The sequence below is a fragment of the Glandiceps talaboti genome, chromosome 17 (assembly GCF_964340395.1).
Source record: "Glandiceps talaboti chromosome 17, keGlaTala1.1, whole genome shotgun sequence".
Classification (NCBI taxonomy): Eukaryota; Metazoa; Hemichordata; class Enteropneusta; family Spengelidae; genus Glandiceps; species Glandiceps talaboti.
In genome coordinates, this window is record NC_135565.1 from 11,991,352 (window position 1) to 12,004,314 (window position 12,963).

Sequence of the window (12,963 nt, forward strand, 5' to 3'; positions counted from 1 at the left end):
TTTAGGCAAAATATCGGGCTATTAGAGTGCATACAGGCCCTTTTGTTCGCTTGTATTGTTTGCATTTGGTATTTGGCATTTCGCACGTTGTTTATTTGCACCATTCACAGTGTCTTATCATGCTTTGTGTAACTTGTAAGCCTAATCGACAACTGGGCCAACGGTTTTTACTAGACAAATTTGAAACAAATTTTGCGTCAGTTTGATGGTAAACCTGCTATATTGACTACCAAACTTAGTTAACCCCAGTTATTTTTACTCATGTTGCATCACCATATATTTAGAAAGAGTATATATGAAATATGAGAGCCATGTGAAACTTCTTCAGTGCAAAATGGGATGAAGATATGAGGGCAAAGTCAGTGCTCCTTATAGTCTCGCTGCCAGACTCGAGACTATCGTCCCTAATCTGTTTACCGAGCGGCGCAGCCGCGAGAAGAGCGGGACCAGTCCCCCTCTATTCTCGCGGCTGCGCCGCTCGGTAAACAGATTAGGGACGATAGTCTCGAGTCTGGCAGCGAGACTATGCTCCTTACAGCAGTTTGTTTTTCCCGCATATGCATACATTACCCATAATCCTTTTAAGTATTCTGCAGATATCTGTGCAATGTGCACTCATGACTCATGAAAATCTGGAATGCACTGATCGAAGCCAATATTGTACAGTTATACTATAAAAACAGGAGTTATGAGTATAATTGAAATAAAACAAGAGAATAAGAGATGAGGGCCCTCAGAATCGTCACGTAGAGTGATATAACAGTTACATGGATGCCGGGCATGTACCCATAGGTACGGGCCCGGGGGGGGGGGGGGGGTTTCTGCATGCCGAACGTCATTACGTATTTCCTTTACTTTGGTGCTCATGATCGTAATTTGGATGATGCCCAAGATATTTGAGGCGTGAATACCTGTTGTTCTTCTAAAGGCTTGTTTATTACTGTGAAGATCACACCCTAACACTTAATTGTTCTATAAACGACACATGGACAAGAATACTATTCCCATAGAGGTTAGTCTAGTTAATTCCTGATGGACCGTATTTCGTTCAGCGTTACGTTGTACATAACACGGTCAGTCAGAAACTATAGACGACATGGACGACATGGATGCCATATAATATTCCCAATAGTCACTCAATTTTACTTAGCTAGAAATAATGTCCACAGACTCAAATCTGTCAGCACGTCTCTACTGTGAGTTTGTTGACGCTATTGGCCGGTCAGGTTTGTTAAGAAGCTCCATACACTAGCAATATTTGTGGCCCAATTTTAAACTATTATTGGAAACGATTGTCATGTCATCTAAATCTGTATTACTATGCATCAAACGCGTAGAAATGTGAAACACGTTTAGTGGTGGCGGTATGTAGTGCATAATGAAAAGGCGTACTACGAACATTTATTTCAAAATGAGCCCTGTGATATTACAATCTACGTACGTCCTAACCATGTAGTTCATATCATAAGCCTGCTTATATACATACATATGTATCGAATACACTAGCTACACGTATAGCGTTTATGTACGTATTGATTGCAAGCACGGTAGATTTGAATATTCATTTGTTTACTGCCCGGTTATGGGGGTGAACTCATGAATATATTCTGAACTAAATGCAAATGTATTCAAATCACTTCCGACTCGCAATCTGAACTATTTTTCAGATCGAGTATAATCCGATTAGACAGGCGCTAATGGGAAAGTACAGAAACGTCCACCTCATCAGCATAAAAGTACAGAATTGAACTCAATCTGAACTATAGTACGGAAAGTGTCGTAAACTGTACTATTTTTTCTACTAGTGTTCATTATTACCCTTACTTATGCGATGTCGCACTCTGACCGTACATTAACAATATATATTTCTCATGCTATGTGGGATTTTTATTTATGAAAAAACCTTGTTTCAATGCTAAACTGACCTTACATGAACGCTGTATGGTCTTTAAATATTCAATGTTAACAAACATGCTGATTTGAAGCATTATAAAACGACATTCATTACATGAAAAGAATGATGTTAAAATAACCCGTGTTGCTATTTTAAGTGAGGATGAAAAAAACAACAACTAAAGAATAACAATCCTTATACCGTGTAAATAAGTGAAATCGATACGGGTCAAGTATATAAACTGGATGTGTTCAGTTTTTTTATACAATATAAAACTGTTAACATTATATACAAAATACTGATATGCGGTCACAAAGTGCATCACCGGTGTACCGTCAGATGTTACATTTAATATTATATTAGCTGTAAAATATTATTCACAATCATAGTTTGTTCAGTACTCGCCTGGTTATTGCAGTTGTTTGGTTGTTTTCCGGACAGCACACCAACATATACGTTATTTCATTTCCATAATCGACTTAATAAATTTGGTGATTTGAGACCATCGTACGTCGTTAATTTCTTCATGTCATTTTGGCAATAATTATCATAGTGATAATATAACATCATCTAGTGTTTTATTTAGATCGATTACTGTCTTCAAATGAGTGTTAAATCTTGAAATATTGACAAATCTGTGAATGGGCATTTCTTCTGCTGTCATCACATTCACAATTAAAGGAATCATCCAACAATTGCATCACAGAGTCATCACTCATGGGGTTTTCTTGACTGCAGTAAATTTGACTGTTATAATGTTTACACATATGAATCAGTTGTTATTCTTCATGTGAAGCAAACATACTGCCAATGGCAATGTGCACAACTGAAATTCAATGTCCGACATACACATGCAGTGAGAGAAATGCACTTCAAACATGAAAATGCCCCTACGGGACAATGGAATATCCCATGGACTTTAGCCAAGTGATTATGTAACATAATTATAACCATACCTCATAGACTTTAAAGACAACCCATTTTGACAGGAAATCACTCTTTTGGATGTAACTTGAAATTCGCTTTCATTTGACGAATGTTTCATATACATGTACACACCACAATACTGCTACCAAATTTGAAACCAATCGATTCAGCAATTCAGTTTCTCACTTTAAGTTGTTCACACACACACACACACACACACACACACACACACACACACGCACGCGCGCGCACGTGTGTGTGTGTGTGTGTGTGTGTGTGTGTGTTTACGTGTGTTTTGAATTTCATTAGTTGAAATTTCCGAAAAAAGACACATCAATGAAAGCACATATACTGTAAAACCATGATGCTAATAGTCACCAAAAACCCGGGTACAATGTGATGCAAGTTGGAAATTACAGTACACTATGACAATATAACATCAACAACATCAGGCCCACAGCTATCCATTTGGAGTTAAGTACATACTGGAATTTAATAATTTCAGGCCACACCCACTCCAATCTAATGATTACATTCATACATATATATATACAACGTCATCATCCAGATATCCACAACACAGACAGCCTAGTCATGCGTCATACACGTCCAAATACCACCATGTCATGCACACAAACAGACATACACACACACACACATACATACATACATACATACATACATACACACACACACACACACACACACACACACACACTTTCATTAATCAACTAAAAACCCACGATATGCCTTCATTGTTCATCAAGTATATTATTCTTTCATTTGCAGGTTTGCTGTACAAACATATCAAAGGAGTAGTATATATCACAAGCTAGTGTAAAAAACTATGGACATGCTTTCCATGTTCCATTGAGATTGAACACTGTCTTAATCTAATAACCCGTGTCCATGGAACCAATACTGTTATTACTGCTAGAACATTTACTGAGAAGATGATGACAACAAAAAGTGCTAGTCATCTGCCAGCAACAATATTTGAATGTTTAAACAGCTGACTCATACCATAAAATAGCTGGAAGAAACATAATCTTGAGCACGCAACTGTACACGGTGTTGGACAAGGCGATTACTTTGTTCTTATGTAGTGCACAAAAAACAGAATCTAAAATGAATGCTAAACATGATAGCAATGCACCAGTCGTAAATGCAAAGAGGGGAAACTTAGTATTGAGTCTTACAGAGTCATCGACCGAAACACTGGAAACATATATTTCCCAAGAAAGTAACAGAACCAAACATACGCAGGGTAAGGATAGAATATATCCAATCACTTGCTAAGGTTATTGTTCTTTGGTTGTACGGAAGGTTTCCAATATGGCGCATGGTATAGCAGGTGAAAGTGTCATGGTGGAAGTAGAGCATATTCTCTTGAGTGAAATTGTAACCAGAAAAGCAACAGAAAAAGGATATGCAAGTGTAACTGAACCCGAAAACGACTACAAGAACAATCTCCCTGTAACAGATACCAAAGGAGATTATGACACGAGGGATAATCCATGTAATATCAAAGAATTAGCTTCCATAAGTGAGAATTCAACAGTGAACAAAACCGAAGGGGAAATAATTACTTCTGATTTGCCTCATAACGAGGTTGAATGTGGCGAAATTGGGGCAGTTGCCCGCTCCAAATATGGAAATAAAGAGATAGCGGAAAGTCAGGAGACAGTTAAATGTGACCTCGGCAGCAAACAAGAGAATAAGTCTCATGGGCCATCAACAGGTAAAGCATGACAAAGGTCAATACCCGCCAATTTTGCACAGAGATATAAATAAAGGTGATTCAGAAAGAGCATGAATATTCATAGAGACGTTTGCCTGGTTGGTGGATGGTATTCTGCATAACGAAAATAGAAATTATTTTGTTGAGACTGGTTTCCATTGTGTTTTAGCATGGGTATCGAAATGCATATAATGCACGAGCTGGCGTCATTCATTCAAATTTCCTTTTAAAAAATTGTCTCAAATTAGAGTTGAAGGTAGTAAGACTATATATCTGATGTTCACTACTTTACAGATGATGTGAATAGTGAGCAGGATGATGCAGTGCAGAAGGACGGAAGTGAAGTCTTGTTTAAGCTAGTGGATGAACGGGATGTTATTGGATTACGTCATGTATCACGGAGTGCCGATCTGTATGCCGAGAGAAATGGATACACATTACTTCATCTAGCAGCAGTGCATGATATTCCAGAGCTCATTGGAACTTTGTTTTATTTCACTGACTTTACTTTGATGATAGACAAAAGAGTTACATCAACACCTGAAGATATATTTTGTGGTAAAACAGCGAGTGAAATTGCAAAACTGAAAAAGAATTGGAGATTAGTTAGAAAATTGAGAGATTATTCAGAACTGGAAAATCAGTTAACAGACGTACATCGAGCTGCAAGGCAGGGAGATCTGAAAACCATTACCGAGCTTTGTCATCAGAACGCAAACATTAATTCTCTGGTTAGATACTGCATTACTCCTGTTTACATGGCAACCAGTGCAGGACATTTGGACATCGTCAAAACCCTGGTTGATTGGGGTGCAGACATCAACATTCAGAATAGCCGTGGTGATACATTTCTCCATCGAGCTGCATCCTGGGGACATTATGATGTAGCAGAGTATTTACTCTCTGTGGGTGTTGATTCATGTGACATTGATGCACTGAATGAAAGTCAGGAAAGCCCGCTTCACAGGGGTGTCTGCTATAACCATATTGATATTGTGAAGTTGTTACTGCATCATGGCGCAAATGCAAATATCCCAGACAGGAATGGAAACACACCACTCCATCTCACAGCTGCTAATGGCTTCAATGAAATGGCCGAACTCCTTTTACAAAATGGTGCACTTCCAAATATTTACAATGCTGAAGGTACAACACCTCTTCATTTGGCTTGTTTGAAGAATGAAAAGTTTATTGTTGAAACTTTGCTTAGTTACACTGCCAACGTGAACATTCTTGAAAAGCACACACGACAAACCCCACTGCATATTGCAGTTGATCATGGTCATGCAGAGATAGTTGAGTATCTGTGTTTCTGTGGTGCTACCAAGACAACTAGAAACAGAGATGGATTCCATCCATTAATCTTGGCAGTTGCAAAAAGTGATGAAAATATTGTGAGAAGTCTAATACAGTGTGACAAAGACAGTGAGAGCAGTGTCAATATGACCGTCCCTGACAGGCCAAATACAACTAGGGAAAATCATCGTCAAAGAAACAGTGATTTGCATAATGGCAGTCAGCGCAGTATGAGGGTAAAAGATCAAAAAATAACAGCTCTGCACTTAGCTGCTGAAAATGGAGATGCAAGAATTGTGGATATGTTGTTAGATTGTGGAGCTCGTCCTGGCACAAAAGATATAATGGGAAGGAAACCCATACATATGGCAGCCATGAAGGGTCATCTCGAGGTCATACGGAGTATCGCTCATAGAGGAATCCTTGTTGATGTTGTCACTAACAAGAGTGCAACATCGCTCCATTTAGCTGCCAGGGCAGGCCACCTTGCAGTTGTTAAATATCTCCTTAGGAAAGGTGCTAATGCAAACTCGCTCACAATGTCACTGCAAACTCCATTGCATTGGGCAGCTGGTCAGGACAACGTTGATATTGTGGTTTCTATTCTAAAATACAGAGCCCAGCTTGATGCAGTTGATTTAAATGACTGGACGCCACTATACTATGCAGCCCAGACTGGACAGGACAGAATTATCCGTCTTCTGCTTGCCAATGGTGCACGGATTGAAGGGATTGGAGAGAAAGAGACCCCTCTTCACGTGGCTGCAAGTCGAGGCCGTACTGAGTGTGTGAAAGTGCTTCTAGGGTTAGGTGCGAACATAGATGCCAGAGACTCGAATACATTGACAGCACTCCAAAGAGCAGCGAATGGAGGTCATCTTGATGCAGTTCTGGCATTACTAGAACATGGTGCTGATGTCAATGTCACAGACGCTGATGGTCTAACACCTCTACACTGTGCTTGTATGACTGACAATGTACAGGTTGTACAAACGTTGGTTGAAAATTCTGCTCAAATTAATGCACAGGACAAGTTTAAAACAACACCTTTGCATATAGCTGCAACTGATGGCCAACTGACTGTTACCAATTACTTGATTGAGAAAGGTGCACTTATTGATGCTGTCGATGGAAATGGTCTTACCCCATTACATGATGCTTGTAAGAATGGACGGACATTGATTCTCAATACACTCTTTAAAGCAAATGCGAAATTAGATGCCAAAGACAAAGATGGAATGACTGCACTACATTATGCAGCCCAACGAGGACAACTAGAGGTTGCCGGACTTCTCTTAACTAAAGGTGCAAATGTAGATCTGAGGACAAATCTACTCCAAACTCCTCTACATATAGCTACACAGGCGCTTCATCAACAGGTAGTTGAAATACTTCTTGAAAGGGGGGCCAGTACAAACCTAAGAGACTTTCACAATTCAACACCTCTGATACATGCTGCAAGAGGAGGTAATCTCTTTATTGTCAAGAGGCTTCTCCAAAGTGGCGCAAAGCCCAACTTGTCAGACTTCCTACATAAAACAGCTTTACATTATGCAGCAGAGAGAGGACACCTTGTGGTAGCTGGACTTCTTGTTGAAAGAGGAGCAGATGTGAATGCACTCGATAAAAATGGAAATAATGCATTGAATCTCGCACTTAAAAATGGACACCTCTCGACAGTCACCCATTTGAAAGAAAGGGGAGCCATTCCTCGTAGGCAAAGTGTACAGTGCATGATAATGTAAGGAAACAAGAGACATCATAATGTATAGTATGTCGACATTACAAACAATTTACATACAACTTTTTAAATTAAAAGACATGTAATTACACAGCACAAGATATTGAGTATAGAGGCAGTTGAGATGACAAGTTACAACTCTACACGTTTAAATAGAATTTTAGAACTTTGTTCTCATTACAATACGGTATTCAGTATATGTTAATGTCTAAAACGTGTTTGATTGATAAATCACTGATAACCAGACAATGTTACACAGACGATGGAAACACATCTGGGCCGCGTTCGATTTACACAATCATAATAATGATTTATCGATGACAATCGTGAGTTCACGTTTGCTAAAATACTTATCACAATCCTCATTTGTGATCACAGTAGTCATGCCCCGAACCATGATTGACATGATTACAAGATGACAGAAAAGGTAATAACATAAAGGGTTTGTGCTCGCGTGGCTGATGGCAAGTTAGAAATGACGGACAACATGATGAAAATAAATTGTGTTCGGTGAGATTGGTAATTTATTCAGGTTGTAATCATTTTGACGATGTAAAATCACTTAATTAATTTATAGAAAATGTGTGAAACGTTTTAAAATGTTTAAATGCAAGTAATCATGATCGTGATTAAGCGTTTTGTTTACCTCGTTTCCAGAAATGACGTCACTATCATAGCATATCGAACATGCCTCCGAACTGCAATTTCATTAATCTTTGACCTAAAATTTCAAATACCGTTATGACGTCATTATACCATTCTATACTTCACCACAATTAGCTTTATTCATTTTGCAGAGTAGCTTAAATAACATAAAACTACAACAAAATGTTGTGTGCAAAATCCTCCCCAGCTAATTGTGTCATCAGCATATCATCAGCTACTAAACGATTTTACTTTTTATTTAATGGAATCTGTTTAGTATCCCTTAATACAAATACTTCTGAGAAATGACGTGAAATTGGGAAATTGAATAATTTCCCACGATAGTCAATGCACGACGCGAAACTAAATTAAAGTGTCAATAAAAGTGCTATATTTTCCTCATTTTATACTACTACATACTGATTTGAAATTGATTGTGCTATTTGAAAGAATTATAAGAGGGATGAATGACCTAACCAAGATAAATCAATTATTTATCCTACATTGGAATATTAATCTCGCCCTTAACATGATTCAATTTCAACATAGACACACGAAGCCAATACCATCATATTGTATATGCATATTAAGTTATAAGTGGACTAGCGACCGTACCTAACGAGGCCATATGGCGACATCATTATATCTTTGTTTGCTATTTTTCGTTGTCATTATAACTATTGTTCTTCAATAACACATTACGTTACGCATTATCCTTGAGGGGAAGACTGCTTACCAATATCATGTACGAACCGTATCCTTACCAAAGCCAAATTTGTCTTAGAATTATGTGGACGTGATGAGACATCTTATGGACACTAAAAATTCGGCATCTGTAATATAACAGTTTAGGAGTCAATGTGTCGAGGTGTAGAATTGAAGTCTAAATAAATAATCTGAAGATATATTCCGTGTATTATTGTCATGTTTGAGTGAACACACTGACATGTATGTTATAAACCAGCTTTAACATGCAAATGATGTAATATGACATTTTTACAACGATGTTGGCCTTTCACCTTTGCACTATGACCTTGTATATTTATTTATCAATGTGATTACATGAAAGGTAACACCGCTGAAAATACACTTTCTCCTGTAAGACCAGGATGGGCTGATTTAACAGATGCTGGGCTTGGTGTTGGTCCAGAAAATGTATATCTAATATGGCAGTACGTTTCAGACATGCAAAACTTGATCGAGAGTACAACTCAGATTATCGTACCCGAGTGCATAGGTCATCAAGAGGGGCAGAGCTGTGCAATTCTAGATCCTGCCGTTGATGGCAGTACATATGTTCGCCTTAGTCTACGAGTTTCCCATGATCCCTTTGAAGCTTACTGCCTGTCCTTTGTTGTCCCAGTACTCCGTTATATATATCGTTGTAAGTAATTAACAAAAGTAGGCTGCAGATGTTCACTCTGCCTGCCAGGTGTAATGATGAAAGTACTAACTGTGTCGAAATTATGGCTCTTTATCCTGTCCACATTGTATGAAAAGGAAGATGATGCATCCAAATGGGTTGTATTTGTACAAAATACCTTAAGTCGGGTGTGGTGTGTACATGCATACAATAATCAGGATTTTTATTATGAAAGAAATAATATTGCCTCATGAACACTTTCCAAAATAAATCAAAGTACATAAATCATCCAAACATCAGAAAGGTTGTTCTTGGTCCTTTTGAAATAATTATAGAAATATGGTGGTTCAACATCCTGTTTTCTCAGAAATCGTTAATGTTTTTTTCCCATCTAGTTAATACAGTATTTCGCTGCCATACTGTATTATAAAATCACTAAATGTTGATATCACTTTGATATGTATGTCAAACTTGTGTACGGTAATTAACCCCGAATTTCGTTCATGATTTTATCTGGGAATGGGTTTGAGCTTGCAACAGCAAAGGTTTAAACTTTTTGTTTTTCTATTAAGAGATTATTAGTATTTGTCATTATGGTACAAAGTTGCTTACTTTCCATTAGCGATATTGTCATTGGAAATAGCCTTAGAGAATTCACAAAGTAAAGCTATTTTTAAAAAGCTCCAGATGTCACATGTTTTAAAGGGTGGGGTTCTCTATTTGTTAGTTTGTTAGCCAGACAAGCAAACGACTGGTCATGTCTGTTAATTTAAGAAAAGACGAAATGAAGACAACCTTCAATGTGTGTTATATAGTGATTTTCGGCATTTTCTTAAGGACAGCATTCGTCGATTGTCAGGAGTTTGTCGTTTCTTCTAATGACGGTACGTATATTTCCTTAATAAAACAAATCGCCTTCTGATCTAAGTTTCTTCTTTTCTTGGCAATTGATGATAATTTTACACTAAAATAAAATCACTTCGTCTCACCATCACAAATCTGACTGAAAAAAAGTTTATAACTGACAGTTCCTAAAGAATTCCATTAAACTTCATTACACTTATCACATTTATGTTCATTTGTGTTCTATTGAAATGAAATTTTAATGGTTTACGCTGAATTGCAAACTTTTTTCATCTCCTATCAAAATACAACAATTGAAACAGCTAATGTAACAATTTTGATAAATGGGAAAAGAGCAGTGTTCAATTGTGCAACTTCATGTTATCTGGGCTGACGATGTATAGTTTTGTCTGATGATAAAATGTTATATTGGGCAAAGAATTAAGGACTTCAGCTGAGCACCCTCATTTTACTAGTACTTTGGAAATCTGGTTTCGTTTACTGAAACAACATGAAAAGCAAAGAATGAAGATGTTAAATTGTGCACCTTCATTTTACTAGTACTGTGGATGTCTAGTTTTCTCTGCCGATACCATGTTGTAATAGGCAACGAATGAAGGTGTTAATTGTGTACCCTCATTTTAACAGGACTATACTGTTAAGAATTGGTAGCAACGAAATGGACAAGGGGTTAACATGTAAGATTACTCACCAACATTAAGCCATAGTTTAAATTTGATCATAAAATGCAAGTTTTTATTCAATGGAAATACAATTACTTTTAATTTTATTTGTTATGCTGTGCTTTAGTGCTCTATATGAGATTAGGCATTTTTGAAACTAAATAATGGCTTCAGCAAGTCATACCAATTAAATGATTGCTCACATAAATATGAACATGTTTAGTTGAGCATCAGCTTAAGCCTTGAAAATATTATATTTTGTTAACCAATTGAAGTGCTCCTGAAAAGTAACTCATTCGACAAAGTTTGTTTATTGCTGAACAATTCAGTATAATATTAAAATGTGGTTAGACACATTCGAATTTTCACCTACACATTTACAGAAAACAAAGAAATTTGTCTCATATTCGACACTTGTTCAAGTAAATATTAATACCATTAAATGTCAAGAAAATAATAACCCCCAAAAAGATCAGAAAGTGTTACAAATAAATGCGAAGAGTAGTGTAAACAACTTTACCATTTTTGACAATATTATAAAAGTCAAAACCATAACATCATTCCAAATTGTGAATATTCGACTGCAGGGTTCACTTTAGCTAACACATACTGTCAATTACATATGTCTGTGCAGATGACCTTTGTATGACTTTGCCCTATCTGAGGGAGTTATGCATCATACGAGACAATGGAGTATTACCTGCGCTGGATTCCTGTCATAAGGTTAATTGTTGCTGGGATCCTCAGAAAGGGAGCTGCTATAAGAAGTCATCAACACGTAAGTTTCTGAAACACATCTTGAAATCTCCACGAAAACGAGCTCTCGCCGTCGGCCATTATATAATATTGTATCTAACGGAGCGCTCTGTTGAATTACTGTAAGTTAGCCATTTGTTCTGCTATGTGCAAAAATCAGTTTCAATAAACATGTCAAGATGCATTTAGAGCGCACCCCCCCCCCCCCCCAGATTCCAATGATTGCATGCACTATCACAACACAAGGAATATAATTATATGTTATATTCATCAGCTCTTTCCATCATACAGCTTTTACTAATGTGGTATACTGATATGCTATACGATAGTGCATGTTTCAAATTTCCCTTTCTACTTTACTGGAAATATTTTGTTTAATATGACCATCCTTTCATTGTTCCTAAGTGATATTTAACTACTTTATGTAAACTGATTTTAGTACATAGCATAGAATTAAAAATACTCTTTAAAAGAAAGTTTATCTCAGCCTGCTGCCAAAGTAGAATGTCAATGATAAAGAGTCACCTGAGAGGAACATGCAACAAATGGAGTGGTTGACAAAATATCGAAATCTCTGTAAAACATGCTTGTAAAATTCTTCTCACCTGAGCTAGACACTCAAACATGAAAAAAAAACTATAATCAAAAATAATCCAAAATCTACCTACCCCACCTATTCTATAATTGAGCCTAATCGGAACTACGCAATTTATTGTGCCTAATACGGAACCTCGGGGAACACCGAATCGTAAGATTGCGTCATGTGATGTTGTGGAGTCAACGAAAAGGCATTTAGATATGAATGGAACCATATTCTAAAGCCGTGCCGGTCATCCTAATCGATACTGTAATCTGTGTAGTAGGATATTGTGATCTAGAGTTTCGAACTCTGCTAATATCGAGAAAACGCCGAATTTCCGAAATCCGGGAGGGTTTACCTTCAAGGAGACCTAATCCAAACACTGCACATACAAAATTGACATTCTACTCCATTTCTCAGAGGGTGATCTCAAAATTAAAAGTACCCTTTTTTTACGATTCCACGGACCTAGATGGCCGACGAAAAACACACCA

General features: G+C 37.4%; 1 protein-coding gene across 1 annotated transcript; it reads left to right on the forward strand.

The window, feature by feature from the left end:
- Nucleotides 1-6,317: 6,317 nt before the first annotated feature.
- On the forward strand, nt 6,318-7,700 carry LOC144448427 (uncharacterized). The gene has a single exon (XM_078138671.1). It carries the CDS (start codon nt 6,398-6,400, stop codon nt 7,601-7,603), a length of 1,206 nt encoding a protein of 401 aa, XP_077994797.1. The 5' UTR covers nt 6,318-6,397; the 3' UTR covers nt 7,604-7,700.
- The last annotated feature ends 5,263 nt before the right edge of the window (nt 7,701-12,963 follow it).

What these genes read in the sequence shown, in the direction of transcription:
- LOC144448427 (XM_078138671.1), top strand. Translation starts at nt 6,398, where the DNA reads ATGTCACTGCAAACTCCATTGCATTGGGCAGCTGGTCAGGACAACGTT.